The sequence below is a fragment of the Enhydra lutris genome, unplaced genomic scaffold (assembly GCF_002288905.1).
Source record: "Enhydra lutris kenyoni isolate GAN:26980312 unplaced genomic scaffold, ASM228890v2 scaffoldscaffold1, whole genome shotgun sequence".
Classification (NCBI taxonomy): domain Eukaryota; kingdom Metazoa; phylum Chordata; class Mammalia; order Carnivora; family Mustelidae; genus Enhydra; species Enhydra lutris.
In genome coordinates this window covers 59,102,980-59,129,279 of record NW_019154085.1, presented here as the reverse complement: position 1 = coordinate 59,129,279, position 26,300 = coordinate 59,102,980, and the positions used below count along the sequence as shown (strand labels likewise).

Genomic DNA, 26,300 nt, shown 5'->3' with positions numbered 1-26,300 from the left:
TCTGCTTCGCTATCCCACTGCTCACAGAGACTTACAAATCGCCCCAAAACGAACTTCTAAACTTTCAAGTTGAAGAAATTTATGTTTGAGCCTGCGTTTAGATGGCTAATGCTTGCTCTCAAATTGGGTAGTTCTTATTAGTCAAGGAAATAGATGGAAATCCTTTCTCTGCTCTCACTCTAAATCTATAATTTAAAAAACATGGATGCTTCCCTGTTGTTCCATGGCCACTTGATTAGTCAAAAAAACTTTGGAACTGACATCTTTCTGTTAAGAAAATCTTGACTTCTAATTGAGAAAGAGAAGAATTAGGAAGAGAAATACCATAAGTACTTGTGAACCTCCCATGATGCAGCATGCTCCTCTCACCATATAATATACCCCATGCCCCAGAAATATCTTATTTCCTAATGTGGTAGATACGGAAACATAATATAACATGAAATATACGTGCATAAAAGTGACAACACTTAAATTGTGGACTGCAAATCACAGTGTCATATATTTTGCAAGACTGTAATAACTGCAAAATATTAAGCAATATGGAAACACTAAAAGCAAAGATACCATGAGTGTCTTCTCAAGAGAATTCTACTAGAGCAGGTTTGTGGTCCTCATGAAGCCCTTTTCCAATTTCTCTGTTTTCTTCCAGATTTCCTCAATAATGTGATACTGTGGAGAACTGAGTAGTGACCTCTCAAAACATGGCCACCTGAACCTTAGAATGTGACCTTATTTGGAATAAGGGTCTTTGCAGATGTAATGAAGGTAAGGATCTCAAGATAAAATCATCCTAGATTAGGGTGGGACCTGTACCCAATGATGAGTATCCTTATAAGAGACAGAAAGGGAGGAGACACACAGAGGCACAAGAAAGAAGACCTTGTAAAGATGGAGGTAGGGATTAGAATTTTGCCACCACAAGTCAAGAAACCCTAGGAGCCACCAGAAACTGGAGAGACAAGGAAACATTCGCCCCTAGAGCCTTCAGAGAGAATGTGGCTCTCCCGCTGACACCCTGACTTCACACTTCCAGTCCTCCAAAATGTGAGAAAATAAATTACTCTTGTTTTAATCACCCACTTTGTGGTAAGTCTCTTTGGCAGCCATAGGAAATGAAAACACTCATTAAGCTGATTCTTTCTCAAATTGATGAAAAATGTGTTTTTCTTCTAGCATTTGGTTTCCTATGTGTAAATACAATAACGGATCCATACAAAACCATAAAACGTAAGTTGGACAGATATAATAGAATTTATATCACCAAGACAAGTTCAAATTTTTCAGATTTCATAAACCTAGGAAAAATTATATACAATAGTAATCCACTCTTTTTGCAGATTTTCAAGTATCCAAAGCCAAAGTATTTCAATAAATACATTATTTAGATGAGATTCTAAAAATTGCATAACCTGTTTGTTATTTACTACTGAATTTTGAATATATGACCCTTCTGTGATCTTTTGCATCCACTCTTTAACAACAGATTCCCATAAGGTACTAGGGAATACAAGAAATCAGTTATATGTTATTTTTATGTTCTTATTTTTGTGATCATACACCTCTTTGAGAAGCTGATAAAAGCTTTTTCCAGTCCAAAAAAATTACATACAATTTTTTTACATAGAAGAATTTGTGTGCTGTATCAAAGAGATCACAGGTCCCTTGAAGTTCATCTATAGCTCCTCTAATGGTTCAAAGACTCTCAGGTTAAGAACATTCAGGCAACTGTAAAGAGAGTTGATAGATATTGCATAGCTTTTGGTGTTGTATGTACTATTCAGATAAACTACCATTGTTTTTTCAGGTCCTAAAATTATTTTGCCAAAAACAAGATTTCTAATGATATTAAAAATGGGACTCACTTTAGCAGCACATACTCTATAGGAGAATATTAATAAATACATTCTAAGTGTCACCAAATCATTTTCTTTAGAATACGAGGTTTTAAAGCATCATACTCATGTGTGTGAATTTGTTACCCCTTTCAAACAAATTTTTCCAAAGGAAATTTTATAGTGGAAGCACAGAAGGATGGGGGGTTCCATAGAGAGAAATCTGATTCACAACAGATAGTCATGAATACAGGAACTCCAAAAGTTAAGTGTACCTAGTAGGGGAAAATGTTCCCAATGAACTTGAATAAATACCTCATCTGTCATTAGGGTTGCAATTGATCTGCCAATCTCATGGTACTGTTGACCCTTTCCCAGGGGTCCCAGAAGAATGAACAAAAATCTGTAATTAAGAAGAAAAAATACAAAAAGTTTCATGGTAGAAATACAAAAAACAATTCCAGTAGTTACAGAATGACTCAGCGCAAAAGAATTATTTAAGATGAGGACTTCAGTATAAAATACATATTTTTTCACAGTTTATTACTATTTTAAAGCATTTTTATAATGATTGACTTTTATTCTTAAGGTCCTTGAGCAAGGGAAATCCATGGTTATTTTGAACTCAGTGTTTTCCCATTTAATTACTGTAGAGCCTACATGGTAGGTAGTGAAAATTTTAAGGATTCTATAATCCTTAGAGGAGGAAGGTGAGAAAAGTAAAGTATGATTAAATCTTTCTGAATTACAAGGAAGAACTCACTAATATGCAAATTATAGAATGAGGTAAGGAAGAAAAAGGTAATATAATATTATAAACAAAGCAAGAACATATAATAAAAAAACAGTAGGTATATGTAACATCTACATTAAATTGAAAAAATTATTGTCAAGAATCAAAGATCAGTTAGTAAGAAAAGATAGAGAGTTAATGATCTATTAATTCTGATTATGGGGGAATAAAAATACAGGCTGCATTGCAGTATTCCATCTAAATTAGACTGAAAGCCTAGTAAAGTTACCAGCACAACTGGAGATTTTGAAGAAATCAGTACATGCTCTGACTTTGGAGGACTGGTAATTGTCTTGTCTCTGAAAAGGTCAATGCTACAGTGAAATCGTGAAAATTTTTAAATGCCATATATTCTGCAATATAATTCAGTGGTATTAATTTGTTAAATGGTTTATGCTCTTAAATGTGAAGAATCATAGTTTCATAAGCTTTAAAGAAACATATACTATAACCTTACCCTTCATTTAGTTACAAACTTTAGCGATTGTGCATGTTTTTATGTAAAGCATATATTATACAGTCTTGGAAAGTCTGACATTAATTTTTTGTCAGCTGTACCTGATTGCAAGTCAATTTCTACTACACAGAAATGCCCACTATAAATTTAAAACAGGAATAGCTTAATGTGGTGGCAGGGGCTTTATCAACTATAATACTTTCAAGAAATTGTAACCTATGTACATCTTGCCATTTTTCAGGTTTCTACTCCATGGGCTATTTATAAAGTCCTAAAAATTTATTTTCTGACATTTTTACTATGTGTTGCTATTATATTCATGGTGTGCCCTTTTGTCCCCCTAAGAGACAATAATTAGGAACCTCGGACAGCTTGCTTTATTCTATTTGTCTAACTAATCTTCTTCCATTTTTCACCTTTCCAAACTAAATAGTCTAGTCTTTTTAATCTCTCCTTATACAGTGGCTCTCCTGTGCCCCTAATTTCTCCTCCATTGTTCTCTACACATATTTTACTATGTCAGTATGAAATGAGGTCACCTAAACCTTGACAGTTTTCAAAGTGAGGGTATATAACCCTATTAAGGCTTTTCTGTACTCCTGGGAATTTTTCTTTTCTTTCTTTTAAACACAGGAACTATCCTTGTCATACAGAGCCATCACTGACGCAGAATTTCATCAGACATCTTCCTAAATGGTGGAAAGGGAATGCACTGCTTGGACGACTGAAAAGGAATTTTAAACTACTAAAATACTATCTCTACAATTAGTAAGTCTGACATCTTAAATCCAGTTCCCAAATTCCCAGAAACTCTGAACAGGTCACAAGGTGTATAAAGAAAATGCAGTCTAATCATAGTCAGATGCCACTTTAATGTGCTCAGGACATCGTCACTCTTTTTTAATAAAAGTTGGCATATATCAGAACTCTGAGTAGCCGTCCAACAGGATGAACAGACACTTCTTTCTATAACCTGAGTGGTAACCAGGCTCCTGCTTCAGATCTGTTCCTGTCACAGATTCAGGGATAGGTACTGTGTGTGAGTGTTGTGGGGGGGGGGTGCAAGCGGAGGGTGGGAGAGAATCTTAAGCAGGTACCACACCCAGCATGGAGTCTGACATACAGGGCTCAGTCTCACAACCCTGAGATCACGACCTGAGCAGAAATCAAAAGTTGGTCACTTAAGCACCTGAGCCCCCCATGCAGACCCAGCGATAGGTACTTGAACACCAAATCCAGTATTAGTCAGCTGAGCTCTAATGAAATGAGGCCTCTCCTGGGAAACTGTTCCATATTTTTGGAATATCTTGTCCATAAAGCACAGAGTGATGCAATCTTCTGTGTTTTTAGTTAAGGCCAAAGGTCCATAAGAGGAAACGTTTTTACAAACCCAGTACCATAGCACCTGAACTTTGCATCATTTTAAATTAGCAGAGGCATTCAGTGTTTGGAAGGGGAAGCATACTAATAGGACCTGAAACAGTCATAGCATCAACCAAAGTCACCAATCACGAGGGAAATGGAGTAGGTGCTACTGTGGGAATACAAACAGCTGTCTGTATATAGAAATCCCATTTAATAGAGGGAAAAAGGAAGGAAGCAAGATCCCCTGGATGAACTACTAGGAACATAACATGCTAAAGTCAAGAGTCTTCTTTTCCATCACAATTTTGCCCATGGACATATATATTATCTACAAAATAGAGATAAGTGATAAACAATGTAATTTGGTTTGTATTATCCCTAAGTTGTTAGTTTTTATGTGTAGTTAAATGGAAAATAAGTTTAGGTAATCAAATTAAATTTGTACTATTTTTTTAAAGATTATTTATTTATTTATTATTTATGAGAGAGAGAGAGAGAGCATGAAGCGGGGAGGGTCAGAGAGAGAAGCAGGCTCCCTGCTGAGCAGGGATTCCCAATGCGGGACTTCATCCTCAGACTCCAGGATCATGACCTGAGCTGAAGGCAGTCGCTCAACCAACTGAGCCACCTGGGCCCCCTAAATTTGTACTTTTGATTTGAATTCAACCACAGTACCACAATGCTGTTACCAATGATTTTCAGATTCTGGGTATGGGAAGCATACTGTGCCTGAGATGGAAATACACAGTATATTAGATAGACATCTCTTAAGGATGGCACTCACATGTACTCGGAAGGCTGACTCATTTGAGCATAAGCTAAGCCTTCAAAACCTTTACCTTTCTGAGTCTGACCAGCCTACAGTCTCATGCAATCTTTGAGGCAATCCTAACACTTTACCGTTTTTACCAACCTTATAAGAAATGACTTATGTGGTGATACAGACCAGGGCATTCAGAGTTGACAAGCAAGCCTGAAAGAAAACACTGGAGTTTGAGAAGAGGGAGGAAAGAACAGAGTAATTTTTGAAATATTTTTTCTCCTCTCCCACAAACAAGAAGAAATGATTTTGTGAATGACACATTAGTTTCTAGAAAAAACATTCAAAGGAAATTATATTTACTCCTTGTTTTTCCATTTGGTTTGGTTTGGTTTGGTTTTGGTTTGAGGGGGGATTTATTTAAAAAAAAAAATGTTTAAGAAAAATGCAGATGATGCTCTGATACTTTTTACCTGGTTGGAATTGGGACTTCAGCCAGTCCTTGAAGCAACACAGCAGGAGACAACCTGACAAACGCAACTACAGTTCGATCCAAGAACTCCAACTCCCCTACTAGGATGTTTGAAGCCTCAGCACCTGGAGGAATCTTTTTCATAAAATGCAGATCAACCTGAGAGTATCACAAAGTAATATAAATCAAAATTAGCTAAATCATATCCTAGCACAGCGCTTCATACACGGTAATCCATCAATAAACGTAGGTGAAATAAATATAGTTTTTATAAATATAACGTAAATAAAGTTTTAAAATAGTTTAACATCTCATTTGCCCTTTAAAAATAATAACTTTTTTCTCGTGTATTTTTCTATTTTCTCATAAATAAGCTGATACTCTAGTTTCTCTATTTCATGTTTTTAAAAGACACTTCTTAGCATCAGCAATCTTGAAATTTTCAGGGAGAAAAATGTATGTGTTCCAGTAAATGAATATTCTTTAATCATAATTTAATTTGTATTGACCAACAGATTTAGAAGATTTATACTATGTTATCTTAATTTCCTGCACATTTCAATTAATACTCAAAATATGCCTATTTCAAAAGAAATGTGACCATTTTTCTCCTTACAGCATAAATTATGACTTTAGTCTCCATCTTTCTTCTAGTTTTTCTATATCTTTTACACTCTATATTTGGCCTGATTATTCTTCAATTTCAATTTCTCATCAGAAATTAGAATTTAGATATAGCAGAGTAAAGAAAACAATAGAGGTATTAACATTTGAAGTTGCTGAAGAACGATAGTTGAATTTCTGATATGAGATGTCTGTGATTGAAATGAATGCACACAAAACAAAAGTGATCACTAACAAGAAGAAATGCTTAAAAGGTGAATTCTGGAAAATGACTGTAAAACATTCTTAAGAGTAAATATCAATTTTTATGCACAGGTCCTCAGTGAAAACCAAGCAGTGACTCTAAAGTCAATTTCACAAGGCCTATTTCTTGTTTCTAATTCAGTTGAGTTGCTCTTTATGGGTATCTGTTTGTAGGGAAAATAAGAGTTTATCTGCCTTAGTAATTGGTTTTATGCTCTCCTGTTAATGAAATGGGGGCCCAAGGTCAAAGTCGGGATAGCCAAGAGAAAGAGAAAAGAGCTCTGGCAAACACAGGTGAGGTTAAGAAGATTTTTTTCTTTTGCAAATTTAATGATTTGAGAAGATTTTTTCCAAGAAGTTTAAAATGAAAAAAATTTAAGGATGAGTACCTTAGGAAGTCCATAGCCAGACTGTAGTGACTACATTAAATATGTTACTTTCTGAAATCAAGACCTCAGCATAGCTAGTTAGAGGTTTATAACTACTTAATTTTTCTGTAAGATAAGGGTGCCATAAAACATAAATCCTGTTATATGAAGTACACATTTTATCACAAGGATTAAACATAAAAATAATCTGTAATACTCCACTAAAAACATTAAATAGAACCCAGGTTCTATTTTAAAGAAAAAAATTATTTAAAAAGCAAAACTGCCTATAAAAAATTATGACAAATATTATAAATTCCAAAGTTTTTATTCTACAAATATATTTCCAAATATAAATTTGTAAACTCATAAAACATATGCATTGGGATATTACATGGTAGATATTTTCCTTTAATGGAATCTAACTTTTTAATTTATAAATACAAAGTATTTATTTACCTTAATAATAGAAGGTTAAATTTCAGGGGAATTATTATCATATTTTCATTTTTATTTTTGTAGCTAGAAGAAATGCACATATTGAAAATGCTTTAAATTAGTAATGCTTTACAATTTTACAATAATGCATAAATTTTCAAGAAGGGAATAAAAGATTACCTATACACTATTAGCCCTTTGACAAAAGCACAATATATCTTCATAGGTCTTTTAGGGACTTAGAAAGTAAGCAACTAAGTTTTTTTCTCTTGATGGAAAAAACAATTATACAATGTTAATACACTGGAATAAAATTTAAAGTGAGAAAACAGCTTTTTAAGAAAATGTGTAGTTGATAAATATGAATTATATTGGCAATACCTGTCATAACTTTACTGAGAAATTTAAGTTCTACCCAAAATGAGTTTCTATAAACTCATTTATTGCTAGACAAATGCCAAAGCCTCTATCACTGAAGTCTGTGCCTCAGGCTGGTGGCAATCATACAAATAAATGTCTTAAGATCCAATTTAATTAAATCAAGGACTATATAGTGTGCTAAAATACTCCAATTTTACAAAAGGAAATATATGATCCTAGCATTTGAATTTCTTTTGCATTACATAAAACCTAATATATCATCAATTTTTACCTGTTATTTAGAAACAGCATAATTTCAGGTTTAGCAAATTTTGATTTAAAATGTAATAATTTATAGCGAAATAATATATATCTGGAATAGCCATTATATTATACTCATTACATTAGATTACTCTTGGGATAGTCATATTTGAGAGTGATAGATTATATAATACATTATCTAATTTATTATTATATTATGCAATTATATATTATGTTATTCTTGCATTAGCCCTATATTTTTGTATTTGGGCTATTATATTATTCAGAAGAACCCTGACAATCTAGCTACCTTTTAATATAACAGAGATCATATTTAAGAACCATAATTTAACCTTTTATAAAATTACAAATACCTAAAACTGCTCTGAAGAACTAGGCTGAATTATATCTCTAAGACAATCCTTAAGTGGAGTCAAACAGCTGAAAGGAACATAATGAAACTAGAATTTTCTGGTTCTCTGAATAGGACCTTGAAGTAATCAAGGTATATGCTCTAATGAATATGGATTCACACCCATGCTTCTGGGCTCTTTAGACCTTTACGCTAAGGGGAAGATGTTTTATTCTGCATTTGGTACGTGAGCTGCAAGTGAGAAACAGGTATATCTCTAGGGAACAAGGTTGGACAGAAGATCATGGCAGAACAAGAAGTGTCTGGACAAGCCATGTGCTGAGATGTGAAGGAAACAGTGATGGGACTTTAAGGAGAAAGTTTAAGTCTTAAGCCCATTAGGGAAAGTACTAGAAAATTAATAGTGATTCTCTGAGGAGAGATGGTGTTGTGACCCTAACCAGCTAGTGATCTTGAGCAGCTCTCTAACTCTCTCTGGAATTCAGCTTTCTCACTTCCTAAATGAGAAGATTGCTAAGGTTTCCTACAGTTCGAGGAATTGAAAATCCATGTATTGTAATATGTTTCACATACAAAGATAGATGCAGAAGAAAGTTCCTTCTACATAGAAAATAATGTGAAGTCTTCTTTGGGTCATTTGAAATAAACACCACCAACACCCTGGGAAACACTAAAATAGCCATCCTCTACATGTCAGTTTAAAAAACAAAAAGCAATAGACTTTTGACACATCTGCTTTTTAAAAGCACTTATTGGAAGCAAAAACCTGACAACCTCAGCTTATATTCAAAAACATTCCACAAATTAATAAATTTGATGAGCTTATCTATTGGAAGGGTTAAAAACATATAGATTTAATGTACCTAGGATACAGTATTAGGTCACATAAAATGAATAAAGACTTTTTTTCCCCCTTAACATCTCAAATTTCTACTGGGTTTTGCAACCTACCTAATAAAGCTTAAATATTAACATAGTCAAAGTAACCTAGAGACTAGCTGAACTTCCATAAAATTCACTACCAAACTGAAATCATCAGGGCTAAAAACACTTAATTCATATGCCTGTAAAATCTGGCACTAAAATTTGTTTCTGTAATGATAGATCATATTTGTTCTTTCCAAACCCTATTACTCTGCCCTCTCAGGTTATAAGGTAAGAAGTATTACTTGGAAAAAAGTTCCAGAACTAAAGGCTTGAATTACATTAAATCTCATAGGATTCATTCAACAAGTACATTCCAAGCACCATTCAAGGCACCAGATATCCAGGGGGGACCAAAACATATTAAATTTTTGGTCTAGTAGTTATTTTTTATGCTATTTCAACTAATATTAAAACAACAACAATGACGATAATAAAAACCACTTTTTATTGATGATCTGCTATATGCTCAGCACTCTGCCAGGCTCTCTATATTACCTCCTTTGATTTTTACAGCAAAATTAGAAATAAGCAATATTGTTCTTATTTTACATATGAGAAAGCTGAACTTCAGAGAACTTCTCCAAGATCGGATTGCTTATAAATGTTAGAGTTAGGATTCAAGATTTGATGTTCTTTCTCAAAAGCCATGTTCTTTACAATGTGCCATGATATGGACAAGAAACTGGGGAATAGAGATGGTTGGCACTGAGTAGAAGGCTGTAGAAATTTCACTTGCCTGTTAAAAGATGAAATGGACCACTGATTGGAAATGCGATAAGGAAGACAAGGATTAAAGGAAAGATTATATATTTTTCTCTCTTCTGTAGTTCTAATTGTTTGGCAAGGGCGGGGGGGAGACCTGAAGATAAGACTACTCTCTCCGACTGACAGTATCCATTTTCTTTCAGATGTGATAAAGCATTTGTGAAGGCTGCAAAGATAGGTCAGAGAACTAAAAGCAAAATGATATGGAGATATAAAATTCAGTGTCAAGGGGTTATATCCTTGAAAAAAGTTAAAAGGTAGTTTATTTCAAAGGATGTGATACATTATCATTGTTTTTGAGAGTGTTAAATGTGCTCCTGTTACACTGTTAGTGCCTGCATAAATAAGTAAGCAACTTTCTATGTCATTGCTTTTAAGATATTGTTTCAAATGAAGAATTTCAGAAATTAAATGTATGGCAGTTTGTGACAATTTTATTCCAACTCGCAGATGAATGAAGATGTAATGCTTTAAGAAGATATGTTATTTGGAGCGGAAATGGAATAATACATTTGAACTGGCTTAATATTTGAATCGCATGCCTCCATATGGTGAAATGAGCTTGGAACCACTGTAGAAAGATAGCCCGAGTATGCCCTCACCTCTCTCTCTTGCTGGTGTGGAGGTCCTTTTTCATGCCTTTGTTTCATCCCACAGGGACTAGTATGCCCCTTTTGTTGGCCTCCCAGTCCCTGCACGCATAATTAACAGACTTAAGCTGGTACACCGTGCTCCCATGGAGACTCCACCAGGCACCAGAGGGAGAACATGCACACGACTAGACCTAGACCGTTTAGGCACTGGCAGAGGCATTCTGAAACAGCAACAGGGAGCTGATCGCCATTCATCTTCAGAAGCTCGATGCAGGCAACTTCTACTCTGCCTCCCATTCCCACCTCCTCCCACTGTTACAGTCATTGCCAGTGCTAAGTGCTTTCAGGGGAAAAAAAACATCACTCTGGGTTATTACTGTTTCAGCCACTCAGATAAAAAGAATCGTTGACCCTCTTTATTTTTCATTAATATGGAAACTCCTCTTTCCTGGTCAAGTGTTAGTTTGCCATAACCTACAATAGCACAGATACACTGTCGGGAACTTGCTAACCCAAATCACATGTATTCTATTTTCTTAGAATATGTTCAAGTCAATGATTTCATTTGAATTGTCTCTCTGTAGATGTATCCCTCAACAGAGTCAGTTGTTATTATGTTTTTATTCAAACCTCTATTCAGTCTTACTAGGTTCTAGTGTTTCCTTACACTAAGGCCTTCCTCGATCACCACAGTGAAGTTTATATCATATGGTTTGTTTTTCCACAAATAGGAGAAAAACGATTTTGAAAAAAAATAACCAGCAATAGTTTTGAACAATAAACTTCTGTTAACTTCTCTGTGAAGTCCAGCTCTCCTTTTTTTCTATAAGAGATATATTATACCAAGTGGCTGAAACCTGAACACTATACATAAACTTACACATTTGGTTTTGTGAATAAGCAAAATGTTACATGTGAATTTGAATGCTAACATCATCTTTAACAGTATCAAGCTTTGGCTAAGAAATAAAAAAAAAAGTGCATGCAAAAAGTTGTGTCCACGCCTCTTAAAATGGGTAGTAATTTCTAGTAATAACTCAGTGGCTTATTAAATGAGAGAGAAAAGCTTACCTTGCTAAAGTCAACAGTGCTGTTTTCTCTGCTCACATCGTTTTTATTTTCAACACAGGCTGGAGCAGACTGAGGAGAAACAACCTGACCTGCTAAAAGAAATTGTTATTACAGAATACAAACAATTACTTACATAATTCTAGACAGATTGAGTGAAATATGAATTCATCTAGGCTATCATAGGTTTCTTAATGAGTTTATGAGGTAAGCATGAAGGGTCAATATAAATAGATCTATACCAATACAAATAGTATCATTTGTCTGTTACAGATAGAAATGGGAGAATTCAGTCAAGAAAAAGAAAGCCAATTCTCAGGTTAAAACTCCATAGCTGAACAGTTATTCTCTATGAAGAAGATTGTCTATAAAATATTTAAATCTAATCATGGTTTTGAAATATCATTGAGTTCTAATTTGTCCATAATTAATGACACACACATATAAATGACATATATATATATATATGACAAGATAGACATCTATGATTTAAGCTCAACCTGAAGAATTTAAAATGTAATTTTTTTAAAAGGGCAAATATTTTTCTATTTATTCAGATATAGCTGAGTACACAGCGTATCCATAGCTTCTATTCCACCTGAAGAAAACAATGAGAAAAAAATCTTTGATGAAAACATCTAGAGATTTCTGTATGACAGGGGCAGTTAGAAGTAACTTTCCCTTACACAGTACAGACCCTGTGAATATGATTTTATCTTTGTTATATTCAATTATGTAAGTATACTGATATTGCCCTGCATGAGAAAAGACCAATAATCTTGAACTGTGTTAGTTTTCCATTAACACTAACCCAGCAACTTAATTACTTTGTAGTTTTTTCCCATTATAGGGAAGCTTATGTTATTAGTTAAATGGACAGTAGAGGTGGGGATGTGACAATTGGTAATTAAATTCCACTATTCATGAAATACATCTTTTTCAATCACAGCTTATCTGAAATCTGTCCATATTCAGCAATTAAATGGTAAAAATTAACAAGCTCTGCTTACTTTCACTTGCATCTTTCTTTTTCCCTAACCTCCTCCCACCCTCACTTACGACTTTTGCTGTGAAATGAGTAATGGCAACCCAGCTTTGAAGCCTTGACTATATTTATGACCATAACTCAGTGACTCCACTTAACTGCTCTTATTCCCCTCAGCCTTCAACAGGAATACTCTCTCCTCTCTCTGCCTGCCTCTTCTCTGCACCCTACCTAAATTTCAGTTTTATTCAAAGTTCACCTTTAGCCTCATCTTCTCCACCTACTAGAATCTCTACTTATCCAACCTTCTCTAAACTACTAGTGTATATACAAACAGAACCTTTTCTTCAAATTCTTTCCTGATATCCCACTTACCCTTTGTTACCTAGAAATTACCAAGAATGACTTAAAATCTAATAATTTGCTTTCAAATATTAACTGTAATTTTGCTTTTGGAATGATTAAGCCTCTCAAGCAAGGGTCATTCATTAATACGTACAATTTTGTTATGTTTTAAAATTGCTATATTGCCAGAAATAATGAACTTATGATTCTTCCAAAACATCAATATTTCTCTGCTATCACTATACAAATTAAAATAATACATTTGGTGAAGATTTTAAAATTGAACTTTTATTGTTTTTTTAATTTTTGTTTTTATTATTATGTTCAATTAACCAGCGTATTAAAAATGAGTTTTTAAAGCAAATTTACCTCCAGCCATATGCAGAAATTCTGATTATATCATATTCTATTTTTTTATATCATATTCTAAGAGATACATGAACTTCAGAGAAATGACAGACGTAAACTGCATCAATTATTTTCATTCTCCCATTTCTAACTGCCATGTGCGGCTATGACTGTGAACTGTTCATTAGCAGCCATTTCATTTATCATTCTCAAAATAATAACTGTAATTTAAAAAAACCTTTTACATAATGCATTTGTGCTACTAACAGATGTCTTCAATCACCAGTTTCACATCATTTCTCCATATTTTCATGAATTAGAACATTAGATATATTTAAACCTAAATTTACTGAATGTTCCGTATAGTTGAGAGGTGAAATTCAAGGCATGGGAAAATGAGATAAACATATATTGGCTTTCTTATAATAATTTATTTCATGTGATCTAAAACTGCGTGGAGGGACAATTATTTAATTCGATCAGCAAATACATACAAAAAGAGAGTTAACCCAATGCAAAATCACCCACTTTGAAGAGATTTAATTGGATAGAAAATATGCCATAACTTAAAATCTGAACAAATTGGATAGCTTGTGTTTTCATATATATACTTTAAAAGCAGAATATTTTACAAATTACCATCAGCTCATGTGATATCTTTAAAATACTGGCATTTGTATTTCCTCTTATAAATACTAACACTTTGAGATTTATTGTTCTATTCTATTTTTGTTCTAAGATGAAAATTTTACAAAATATTACCTCATAAAGGTGATAATCAGAAAGAGGTTTGAAGTGTATCTCTATGACTATTTTTAGCGGTATGAATAAGGACCTAGTGGAGAGTACTTAACTAGTATAAGATATTGGAGATGATAGGGAATTTCTTGTAAATTCTAAATTCTAGAGGTGTGAATAGAATATAGGAAAAAGGCATTCAAACTACCAACCTATGCTAGAAATATAAACCACAAATTTGATATGTTTTACACTTCAGAGGTAATAGTTAAATAAAGTAGTAAATGTAATAAATATACTTAATCACATCAAGAGTCCTGCAAAGTTTAAAGGGAACTCCAAGTTTTATTTCTTGATATGTATATTAATTTGTTAAAATGAAACAATAGACATTAAAAGTTTGTATCTTCAAGGTAGTATCTGAAAACTTGGCAGGATGCAGAAAAACAGATAGATATTATCATTTAAAAATTAAACTAACAAGTTTGGTTTGGGTTATTTTGAAAAAAAAAATAGAAGCCTTTAAGGGACATAAATTGTATTTGTTATATATCTAGATCTATCTATATATTAGTAGATGTATATAACTGAAATCATGAAGTATAGTCTGTTGGATGGCCAAAAATTCCATAAATTAAAATAAATTTTATGACTATAGTCTTTGTCCTTGTAAACACTGATCTCTTTAGTTTATTCCAAAAATTACTGCCTTTCAGAGGAAGGGGATAGGCTTGGACTTCAAAACGACTTTTATTAACTTAAATACTATTACGAAAGAAGAATCATAAATATAGATTCTGAAAGGGCATCCCTTATTTTCTCTGATGTTTAAAACAATAATAATTCTCAGAATGTCAATTTTTCAGGTATAGGATTTTACTTTCAACAAAAGTGAGAGTATGTTTTCTAATAGAATAACAAAGAATTTGTTGGGATATTTTTCCCTCCAGGACAAAATCGAATAAGGTTAGGATTTAGCACTCACATATATGTGTGGAAGTTTAATGAATGCTAATTTTTATGATACTCTTTCGAATCATTATGCCACAATGCTTTTGAACATACATATCTTTATTTCTTTATATTACCTTCATTTTATCCATTGATCACTACCCATATTAATATATCCTATAAATAAATGTCATTTCAATGTTTAATCACATCTGTTATTATAATATCTAAATAATTTTGAGGCATGAATATGGCTATCCCAAAAAAAAAAAAAAAAACAAAAAGAGAGGGAGAAAGCGACATTTATTAACTCAGTAGCCTAATTATATTTAGAGTAGATTATTCAAAAACAAATGAAAAGTGGACACCATTAGTATTAACTGGGAAATGATCATGAGTATATAAATATAAGCATTTAAGAAACCTAACATCATCCTACATATGTTTAATTTTCCAAGCTTTTATAAATTTATTTATTTTTTTAAAGTGGGCTCTATAGCCAACATGGGGCTTGAACTTATGACCCCAGGGACAAGAATCACATGCTTTACCAAATGAACAAGCCAGATGCCCCTATTTTTCCAGGCTTTTAAACTCAACTAGTTCACCATCTTAAACCCAAAACTCTAATATTTGTCATGCGTCTTATTAATCAAAGTGCATAATATATAGTATTCATATTAGCAAGTGTTTGAATTAATTTTCCTTTGAGTTATGAATTCACTTTTTTCCTCTGGACTTTCATGAGGGAGCATCTATCAGTTAGATAAAAAAAGTTATTATAGACCATGGATTTTTCCAGGGCAAATTATAAAAGATGTGGGGCAAGCATAGGAGAAAACTGAGAGCAATTTAAGTAACTGATAATCAGAAAAGGAAAGTTCTGTCATTCTACTTATTACTTCACAAATTTTTCATTAAGTCCATTGTGAGACTGGCATAGCCATTTCCCTCTTCATAAAGTTGTGAGGAAGGAACATGAAATTATGTCAAAGTACTATTTTTTTATTTTAAGTAATGTCAGTATATTAAAGCATCTCATTATAGAAATGCAACTGTAAAATACATTCTCAAAATATCTGTAAAGTATCATATTAACTAATTTTAAGCCCTTACCTATAGTTTTCTTCTTCTTTAAATAAATTACGTACATAAGTATTGTAAAACAGCAGATTTTAACTTCTATTTGGCCAAATTCAAATCAATAGAATAATACATCGCTTAAGTATAGCATTATTTGCTACTGCTTAATCCACTGAAGCTCATGCGTATTGAAGGAAACTGGGATGAAGACATAAAGGTACATTACTATTAACCTTGAGACCAAGCTGATTTACACTACCTCAGAAACCTTCAACGCATTTAGAGTACCCAAAGGGTAGGAGATGAGGGAGGTACAGAGATGAGATGAGCCTGTTAGAGACAGACACAAGACAGAGCAAAATAAAGAAATATAAAGATGAATGACAAGGTTACATACATGTGTAACAATACATTTATTCATGGGAATAGAAAACATGAAGAAAGAAAGGCTAAGTATTTAGAAAATGTTGATTAGGTGAGCTACATTTCAAAAACATAAAAGGTATGCACATAATTAAACTTGGAGAAAAATTAGTATGCCTGAAAATAATGTAATATAAGAAACAATAAATTTAAACACATCATAGTACATCTATTTTTGTTGTTAATGTCCAGTCTTGATATTCCAAAACTCAGTAACAACAATATAGCCTCTGAACAGAACTGTCACTTTTGTTAACAAGTCACCTTGATTTTTTTCGAAACAATGGAAAGTACCTTTATTGAATAACAATGTTTACTTCTGACATCTACATGAATCTTTTAACATGTTTTCTCTCAAGTAATTCTAAGAATCGTAAGTCTAGGTTTTCTTCTTCGAAGGTAGAACATGATGTGGAATAATCTTTAAACTTTTTGGTACCTTACTTATGAAACCACAGTATTTAAAAAACATAAAAGCATATAGCTATCTCAACACATAAAAACATTACACATCTGAAAATAAAAAGTACAGCATTGTAAAAGAAGTGCTTATAAGGCGATAAAACTGATTTCCAAAAGCCATAAATAAAAGTCATGCACAATACACATGCGTACATTATTTTAAGGGCTGGAATCTACGCAGGCCTACAGAATCAACTCATATCCCATGCTTCTAAATCTAAATGTTCTCCAGTAACCTGTGGTTTTGAAAGAAAGTTAGAGACCTTCAGCTCTGCAACTCCTTTTGCGATCCTAAATAAAAGTTGCCACTGGAAAGTATTTGTAACAGGACAGAGAAAAGATGTTTGGAGGAAAAGAATAGAGTTAGAATTATCAGTGGAACACAGTGGAATGAGAAGAACCTACACCTGAGCAAACACCTGAGTCTGAAATTACTTTTAAAATATATAAATGTTATCAGTCGGTTAATAATATTTTATATTAGATTTGTAATCCAAATGTCTCAAGGCATAATCAAATGCATGAACTGAATGATAAATACAAATAATGATACATTTACTTTTCAGATCATTTAACACAAGTGTTATTTTTATCTTGAGAAAGTCCTTCTAGTTTCAAAGAATTATTGACTATTCTTGATATATTTATTCTGAGTACTTTCCACCCATATCTTTTTCAAAGTTTTAATGTTAAAGAAGATACTATTTTTCTATTATTTTTTGCTGTTGTTTTGCCAAATGTAACTGTCACTTTTTATTGAAACATCAGAATCAGACATTTAATTCTCACAGTTTTGATGCTTAATGAAAAGTGAAAGTTAAACACAGCATGGCGGCATTCAAATGCATGGTGAAGCCATAGCATCCCGCAACTTAGCCCTTAAGAGAATGTGCAAACACCAAGAAAAAAAAATTATATAAAGAAGTAAAGCTAACATATTTAGAGGTGAGACTGACAAATTATCACAAATCACTAAAGAAAAGTTACAAACAAAACAGTGCAGACTTGGGGAGAAGAGGAGCAAGGAAATCACTATCTTGCATATCAAATCTATAAAATGGGGAATATCCACATTTGAGACTCAGACTGAAATATGTGAATTTAGTTAACTCTTGGGATTACTACTAAGGTAATAATGCTCAAGGAAAAGTCAATTAAGGAAGTAGAATCTTTATTCTATGTGACTCTTTTAAACTTCTTTACATAAATATCAGTTCATTGTTGAGGGAATTTTGATAGTTTTGTCCCAAAAGTGAAAGTATATTAAAAACAAGAGGGGGCTTATTTTTATCCCTATGCTGGGGAAGGAAAATATTTTCTGGTTTCAACTTTCTAGAAAATCCTCATCCCATTTAATTCCCATTATATAATCTTAAAAGAGAAAAGTCCATTTTTACATGAAATACTCTGCTGAAAGGATTTTTTTGTAAATAATAAGAATATTATTTTCACCTTTTTGGATTTCTTAAAATCCTTTTGCATCTCTCTGTACTACTGCACAAAAAAATAAATCTCCATTGCATATTTTGAAACAATGTCAGATCTATATTTATGGCTATGAATTTCGGTTTGTTTGTTTATGTAGAATTTGTCAGTTTTTAGAGTTCCTAAGTAGATTGAGAACCTTAGTAATAAAGGTCTTTCACACTTTTTTTCACTTCTGGATAGGAGATTTATCTCTAAATTGGTGAAGTCTATACATATTTTCAGAATTCTCAACACACATAATTATGCAAAGTGTATGAAGAAGCAAAACAGAGTCACGAGGAAGTGTTATAAGCCTAGGCTTAGAAAACCATTTCTGACAGCATACTCTACAACAATACTTAATTGGGTATATGAATCTTATTAGAAATGTTTCCAAGTTTTTATTACCCTAATATGTGCCTCAAAAAGATCTCTACGTGTTTAGATATAGGCTGATTATACAGATGGTGACAGAATTACTTCAGAACCACTCACATTCCAGTTTCAGAAAAACTAAGCATTTGCCTCAGTAAGGCAAAAAGTAGCCTTTCAGAAAACTTTATATCTCTATGTATCTAGATGTAGACTTGTGATTCAAGGCTATAATTCTGTCATTTCTTCTCATGTCTACCAGAAGTTTAAGGCAGTATCAAATGCATGTCTAAGTCTACATGATATTACAATAAATTTAGTCATCCAGTAAATTCATTACCTTCTTCCCTCCACAAATAACATGTAATAAAGTCATTTTATGGTAAACATTATTCCCAGTGAAATTTAAAATACAAATTATGGCTAGTTCACAATCCACAAGCCTTGCATTTTTTTTTCAAAGATTTTATTTATTTATTGGATAGAGATCACATGTAGGCAGAGAGGCAGGAGGAGAGAGAAGGGGGGAAGCAGGCTCCCTGCCTAGCAGAGAGCCCGATGCTGGGCTTGATCCCAGGACCCTGAGATCATGACCTGAGCTGAAGGCAGAGGCTTAACCTACTGAGCCACCCAGGCACCTCCAGGCCTTGCATTTTTAAATAAACATATATCCTTCTTATAGACATACATTTTATTATATGATTTCTATTAAAAGTAATCAAATGAAGGCAGAATTTTTTAAAATGTGCTTGCATTCATACATAGTTCTGAGAAATATTTTAATAAGGTCCTCAGAATCATGTAGACATAAGCCCAATGTCAAAATTAGTAAAATATCTGAATCTGTTGTTTTAATATCATCATACCCAAGTAAGTTCTAGTATCATAGCTTAATAAAAGTACTACATTTAGATTAGGTCTCAGAATATAAAAGCTTCACCTTGTCATTTTTTTTAAAGATTTTATTTATTCATTTATTTATTTATATGACAGAGAGAGACACAGCGAGAGAGGAAACACAAGCAGGGGGAGTAGGAGAGAGAGAAGCAATCCTCCCGCGGAGCAGGGAGTCGGATATGGGACTTGATCCCAGGACCCTGGGATCACGACCTGAGCCGAAGGCAGATATTTAATGACTGAGTCACCCAGGCATCCCTATTCTGTCATTTTTATGTATAGCATATTTTAAAGCAATTTGTGATTTAGAACATGAATATATATTGAATATATGATGTGATTTAAAGCAAAGCATAAATTCTCAAAATGCTCAGTGGAATCTATAAATACAAGTTGGTATATGTTACAAAGTACTTAATTAAACTTACTAAAGTTCCCCTTGCTACACAAAAGTAATGTTCCTATGAAACCCTTCTTTCTGAAAGTTTGCCTTGTACCACTTCATTTTTAAGACCTACAAGAGTATAATAACAGCTTTTTTTTTTTTTTTATAAAAGCAAAATCCTCTCTGGATTTCTTTTGGTTAATGAAAATAGGTACTAATGCAGGTCTTTCATAAAAGTGAAGTTGCATGGGGCTCCTGGGTGGATCAGTGGGTTAAGCGACCAACTCGATTTTAGCTCAGGTCATGATCTCAGGGGCATGGGATTGAGCCCAGCATTGCACTCCATGCTCAGAAGGGAGTTTGCTGGAGATTCCCTCTCTCTCTCGCCCACAGCACCTCCCCCGACTTGCACACATACATGCGTGCCCTCTCTTTCTTTCTCAAATAAATAAATCTTTAAAAAGAACCAAAGTGAAGTGGCACAACGTGAATTTTCAGAAAGCAGGAGATACCTGTGTATGCACAACTACAGACTGCTATATGACAACAATGATTTAAAAAATCAAAGAGTATTTCAAAAATCATTCTGCCATTAAGAATAGTTCTGTGCTCGGGGCGCCTGGGTGGCTCAGTGGGTTAAGACTCTGCCTTCGGCTCAGGTCATGGTCTTAGGGTCCTGGGATCGAGCCCCACATCGGGCTCTCTGCTCAGCGGAGAGCCTGCTTCCCTTCCTCTCTTTCTCTGCCTACTTGTGATCTCTGTCTGTCAAATAACTAAAATAAAAATCTAAAAAAAAAAGAATAGTTCTGTGCTCTGAAACAATAGTACATCTAATCATCTTTGTTGATTTATCAAAGCATTTCTTCTACATGCATATATTTGATTCAGTAATAGGAAAATTGGTTTAAAAATCCCATTTAAAGCACAATGTGAAGAAAACTCATTTTCATGCATTTGTATTTAAGGCATCACTACAGCTATTGAAAGTAGGAGTGAAATGACATAAAATAGTCCATGATGAAATATACATGCTTTAAAGCTTTTGTGCAAGTCAGAGTCTTTCTAGTACAACATTTGAGATTACTTTTCATTAAATTTTTATCTTTTAAAACTGGGACTTTGTGTAGCTGATGAAAGTCTAACAAATTCCTATCATCCTCATGATAACTTTATCTTCCTTCACAATATTAATGGAAAGGATAGATTCCTAAGCAACTTCTTTAGCACAAACGATGAAGGTTCAAAGAGATGCAAGGAGAGAACAAAATACAAAAGAAGGATAAAACAGTCTGAACGCACAAGTCATAAAGAGTAAGTCATAAGTGCCAAAATCAGTGATTGATGTCATCTGTGTTGGTGTGTGAAGATAGTAAGTACACTGTGGCTCCATGGGCATTGAAGACGTAGCACTGCAAACACCAATGAGCCTATGAACTGGAAATCAGGCTTAACATACGTTAGAGCCACAAGCAATGTTCTAGTTGGTCTTTTTAATCATAGCCTCTCATGAAATTTGTTGACTATGATTAACATGAAAACATTAGCTCTTTTCCACAAACAGAAACTGGTGACCATTATTCATTTTAACTTTAAAAATTCATAATTCAAAGCATTATATTACATTCTCAGGTTGTGGGGTGAAGACGATGGAGTTGCATCTGAGTGTGTAACTGCTTATTAAATAAAAGTTTCCTCTGCATTCTTTCATGAGCATTTCAGGAAATTTAAATTCTTTGTTAAAATTTCTACAATTTGATACTTGAAAATCAGACTATATATGTATAAAAAGAAATAACTCTACTACAACAATCTGTATTACAATAGATCATTTTCAAATAAAATATGTTTTAAAGAATTTGGAAGCACTTTGAAATTTCAGATATCTATAATAAACATAAAGAGTACAATAAAGAAACATTTACCATTTTTATCCATGGAATTTGGTTCTGATTGTTTCTTGCCAATATCAGCAAAGGAACGAACTATGGGAATTCTATTGGTGAGTTTTTTCTGATTCTGGTGATGATGCTGTTTCATCAGTGCCTCATGAACCCTGTGGCGTACATCCTCATTGAGCTGACCTGAGCTCACTTGTTGGTCAAGGACCATATCTGAAGAAGGAAGACAAAAAAAGATTAGCACGGTAGATTAACACAGTATGCAAGCAGCAAACCACTGAGTCCAAATATACATGTTCCAGATAACATGATTCATCTTAAAATAGGATGAATTCCTTTAAAAATCTCAGAAAGTTGTGACTTTTTGTTAAAACGTTGCACAAAAAAGATGGGAAAATTTTTACTATAAATCATTCAACTTTAAATATGTAATAACTTCATGAAGTATTATTTTTAAAATGGACATAGTTGCATTGTGAACAAGTGCTTTATATTCTCTATTATTTACACTGATGGGAGAAAACAGTGGCAGGGGTAATATTAATATAATTAGTATGTTTAAAATTGTAAAGTGGCTTATGTTTTTATGTTTTATGTTATGGTTTTTTCCCTTTTTCTAGTAGAAAATGATTTCCGTGTTTTCTCTTTAAGTGAACAAAAGTCCATCTGTAAAAATCTGATGCAGGGAGACTTAGGCAGCTATCTAGTTGGTTGCATTTGGAGAGTAAACAACTCTTACACTCATATAAGTCAGCCCCCTCAAAACATCCTTGAAAATGTATTTAAAGAGTTCTCCTAGAACTATAAAACGAAGAACAAAGGTGAGATTTCAGAGGGCTGTAATTAAGCAGATTGATATTTAACATATGCAGTGTCAGAAATGCCTATAAAATAAATAGGTGAGTAAAGGAATTTTAAGTTTCTTGGTAATACAAAACCACTTCAATAAACGTCATTGTAGGAAGAAGGAGGGAAGATGGTGAAGTAGGAGGATCCTGAGCTTACCTTGTTGCACAGATTCATTGTAACAATAGCGACATTTACACAACTAACTCTGAAAATGACCTGAAGACTGGCAGAACAGATCTTCCACAGCTAGGCATAGAGAGAAGGCCACATACAAAAGGGTAAGCAAGATGTGGTTGGGAACCAAACCCCTGGCAGTATGAATCCCAGATAGGAGGGACATCATAAACATAGAAAGGCAAGAGGATCAGACCCCACACCTGGCACTCCTAGAACTGAGGAACCACATTGCAAGGACTAGTCCCCTTAACCTCTCCCTTTAAAAACCAGCAGGCCTTAACTCCAGGACCTTTAAAATTAGCAGGCTTAACTCCAGAGGAGCCTGAGGGCAAGAGGAAACTTGAGTTCCCACTCCTAAAAAGAGAGCATTCTAAATAATTCAGCTGAAGACACAGCAGTTTGAAAAGTGCCTTAGATATAGGTGAAGGAAACTTATTGACTAATCTTAGAAAGTATACCAGAAAGGCAGGAGATTTCTCTGAGAGCAAAAGCACTAGCAGGTGACATTCCTCTTCCCCTCCTCCAGCCTAGGCAGCAGGACATTGGTGGGAGCCAATTCTACACTATCTACCCTGATGGCACTCTGTGCCTCACCTGAGCATTCTTATGTGGATCTACCCCATCCAACCCTCTTGTCTCTGCAGGCATCCCTTCAAAGCAACTCCTGACTAGATCTGACTCCAGAAACAATGACAACAAAAACAAAAATAAACACATGGGACTGTATCAACCTAAAAAGCTTCTGCACAGCAAAGGAAATCACCAACAAAATAAAGACAACCTCCCAAATGGTAGAAGATATTTGCAAATCATATATCTGGTAAGGGGCCAATACCCAAAATACATAAAGAACTCGTACAAGTCAACACCAAAATAAATAAATGAACAACCTGATTACACAGAACCTGAAGAAACATTTTTTTAAAAAAGAATACAGGTGGCCAATAGGCACAGGGAAAAATGTTCAGCATCACTAATCATCAAGAGATGTAAATCAAAACTACAATGAGATATCTCCTTATGCCTGTCAGAAAGGCTAGTATCAAAAAAGACAAGAAAGAACAAGTGTTAGAGAGAATGTGGAGGAAGGGGAACCCTTGCTCCCACTGTTGGTGGGATTATAAATTGGTGCAACCACTGTGGAAAACAGTATGGAGGTTCCTCAAAAAATTAAAATAAAATTACTATATGATCCAGTAAGTCCACTAATGGGTATTAACCCAAAGAAAATGTAAAAATTAGTTTAAAAAGACAAATGACAAATGCTGGGATGCCTGCGTGGCTCAGCTGGTTAAGCGTCTACCTTCAGCTCAGGTCATGATCCCAGGGTACTGGGTTTGAGTCCCACATTGGGCTCCTTGCTCAGCAGGGAGCCTTCTTCTCCCTCCTGCCTGTGTGCTCACTCTCTCTCTCTGACAAATAAATAAATAAAATCTTAAAAAAAAAAGATAAATGCTTCCCCATGCTTATTGCAACATAATTTACAACCAGCAAGATATGGAAGCCACCCAAGTATCCATTGATAGATGAATGGATAAAGGTGTGGTATATATGTAAAATATATACCACATTTTATATATATATATATATACACACAAATATATATATATAAAAGACATTATATATACCACATTATATATATATACATATATATATATATATGAGAATATATATTATATATATAGGAATACTAGCAATAAAAAAGAGGGAAGGCTTGACATTTGTGATAACATTGATGGACCTAAAGGATATTATGCCAAGTGAAGTAAGTCAGACAAAGACAAATACCATATGATTTCTCTTACATATGATATCTAAATAACAAAAGAAATGAACAAACAAACAAATAGACCCTTAAATGTAGAGAAAAAACTGCTGGTTGCCAGCACAGAGGTAGGTAGAGAGATGAATGAAATAGATAAAGGAAATTAAGAGGTATAAACTTCCACTTATAAAGTAAATAAGTCATGGAGATGAAAGGTACAATGTGGGGAATAGAGTCAGTAATATTGTAATAACATTGTATGGGAACAGATTGTGACTATACTCATTAGGGTGAACACTGAGTAATGTATAGAATTGCTGAATCAATAAGTTGTACACCTGAAACTAATATATACATATAGTTGTATGCCAACTGTACTTCAATAAAAATTTTTTATACTTCAATAATAATTTTTAAATTTTTTAAATTTAATAAGCAGCCAAGTCTGATTTTAGAAAAATAATCAAAGTTGCAAAATAACTTATACTGTATAATTCCATTTATGGCACATAAGCACATACAGAGAAAGGACACTGTAATGATACATTCCAAATTGTGTAAGAATGGGTAGGGGTAGGAGTAAAGAGAAACTTTAAAGTTTTACCTTAGAATTAGATTGAACCATATAAAACTACCATTTTTGAAAGTCAAAAATGGTTTTCAGCAGTTTCATAACATTTTAATTTTTTGCATAAGGAGATTTGTGTAATAAAAAATATTAAAGAACACTAACCAATCACAAAACTATCTCCTTTTTCAAAATGAGGGGATTTGGAAGAAAGAAATTAATGAAACAGTTTTAGGGCAGTGAAAATACTCATGATATCATAATATTGGATACATGTCATTATACTGTTGTCCAAACCCAAAGAAACTATATAACACTCAGAGTGAATCCTGATGTTAACCATGAACATTATGTGATAGTGATGTGTCAATGTAAGTTCATCAGTTGTAACCAACATAACATTCTGGTGGGAGCTGTTGATAATGAGGGAGGCTATGCATGTGCAGGATCAAGGGTTTATCAGAAATCTCTGTATCTTCCCCTCAACTTTTCTGTGAACCTGAAGCTGCTCTAAAATCTAAATTCATAATTTAAAAACAACCTCAGTACAATTAATCTGTCCTAAAATGATCAAATATTAACTCTACTTAATTTTTTTGAAGCTCTAACTCCTTATACAAACAAGCATATCAAAGTGAATTGCCTTCCACAGTCCTACTTAGTGCGACAAAAAATTGAATATTAGCAGAATTTTCCCATACAAACAATGTTTACTTCAGTGTAAAAGGGAAGGACTAGGGAAACAGACTTGGGTCAATGTACCACATTCTAGCTGTGCGATCTTGTAAAGCTGGATAACCTGAGGGTTCTTATTTATAAAATGGAGATAATATCTATTTCATATGCTGTAGGCCTAAAGACATAAAGCACCTAATGGACAGATTA

General features: G+C 33.7%; 1 protein-coding gene across 4 annotated transcripts in view; it reads right to left on the bottom strand.

Annotated features, from left to right (window-relative positions):
* Positions 1–26,300, bottom strand: part of LOC111147104 (solute carrier family 4 member 10) — a 292,076-nt gene that overhangs the window by 94,653 nt on the left and 171,123 nt on the right. For 2 of the 4 annotated variants that reach the window (XM_022503092.1, XM_022503036.1), the window contains exons 6-10: positions 22,081–22,269; positions 11,706–11,797; positions 10,644–10,733; positions 5,684–5,841; positions 2,151–2,238 (exon numbers count right to left, since the gene is read on the bottom strand). In XM_022503092.1, coding sequence (XP_022358800.1) covers positions 2,151–2,238; positions 5,684–5,841; positions 10,644–10,733; positions 11,706–11,797; positions 22,081–22,269 — 617 coding nt within the window. The remainder of the gene's footprint in view (positions 1–2,150; positions 2,239–5,683; positions 5,842–10,643; positions 10,734–11,705; positions 11,798–22,080; positions 22,270–26,300) is intronic. The other 2 variants (XM_022503235.1, XM_022503157.1) reach the window with 2 other exon arrangements.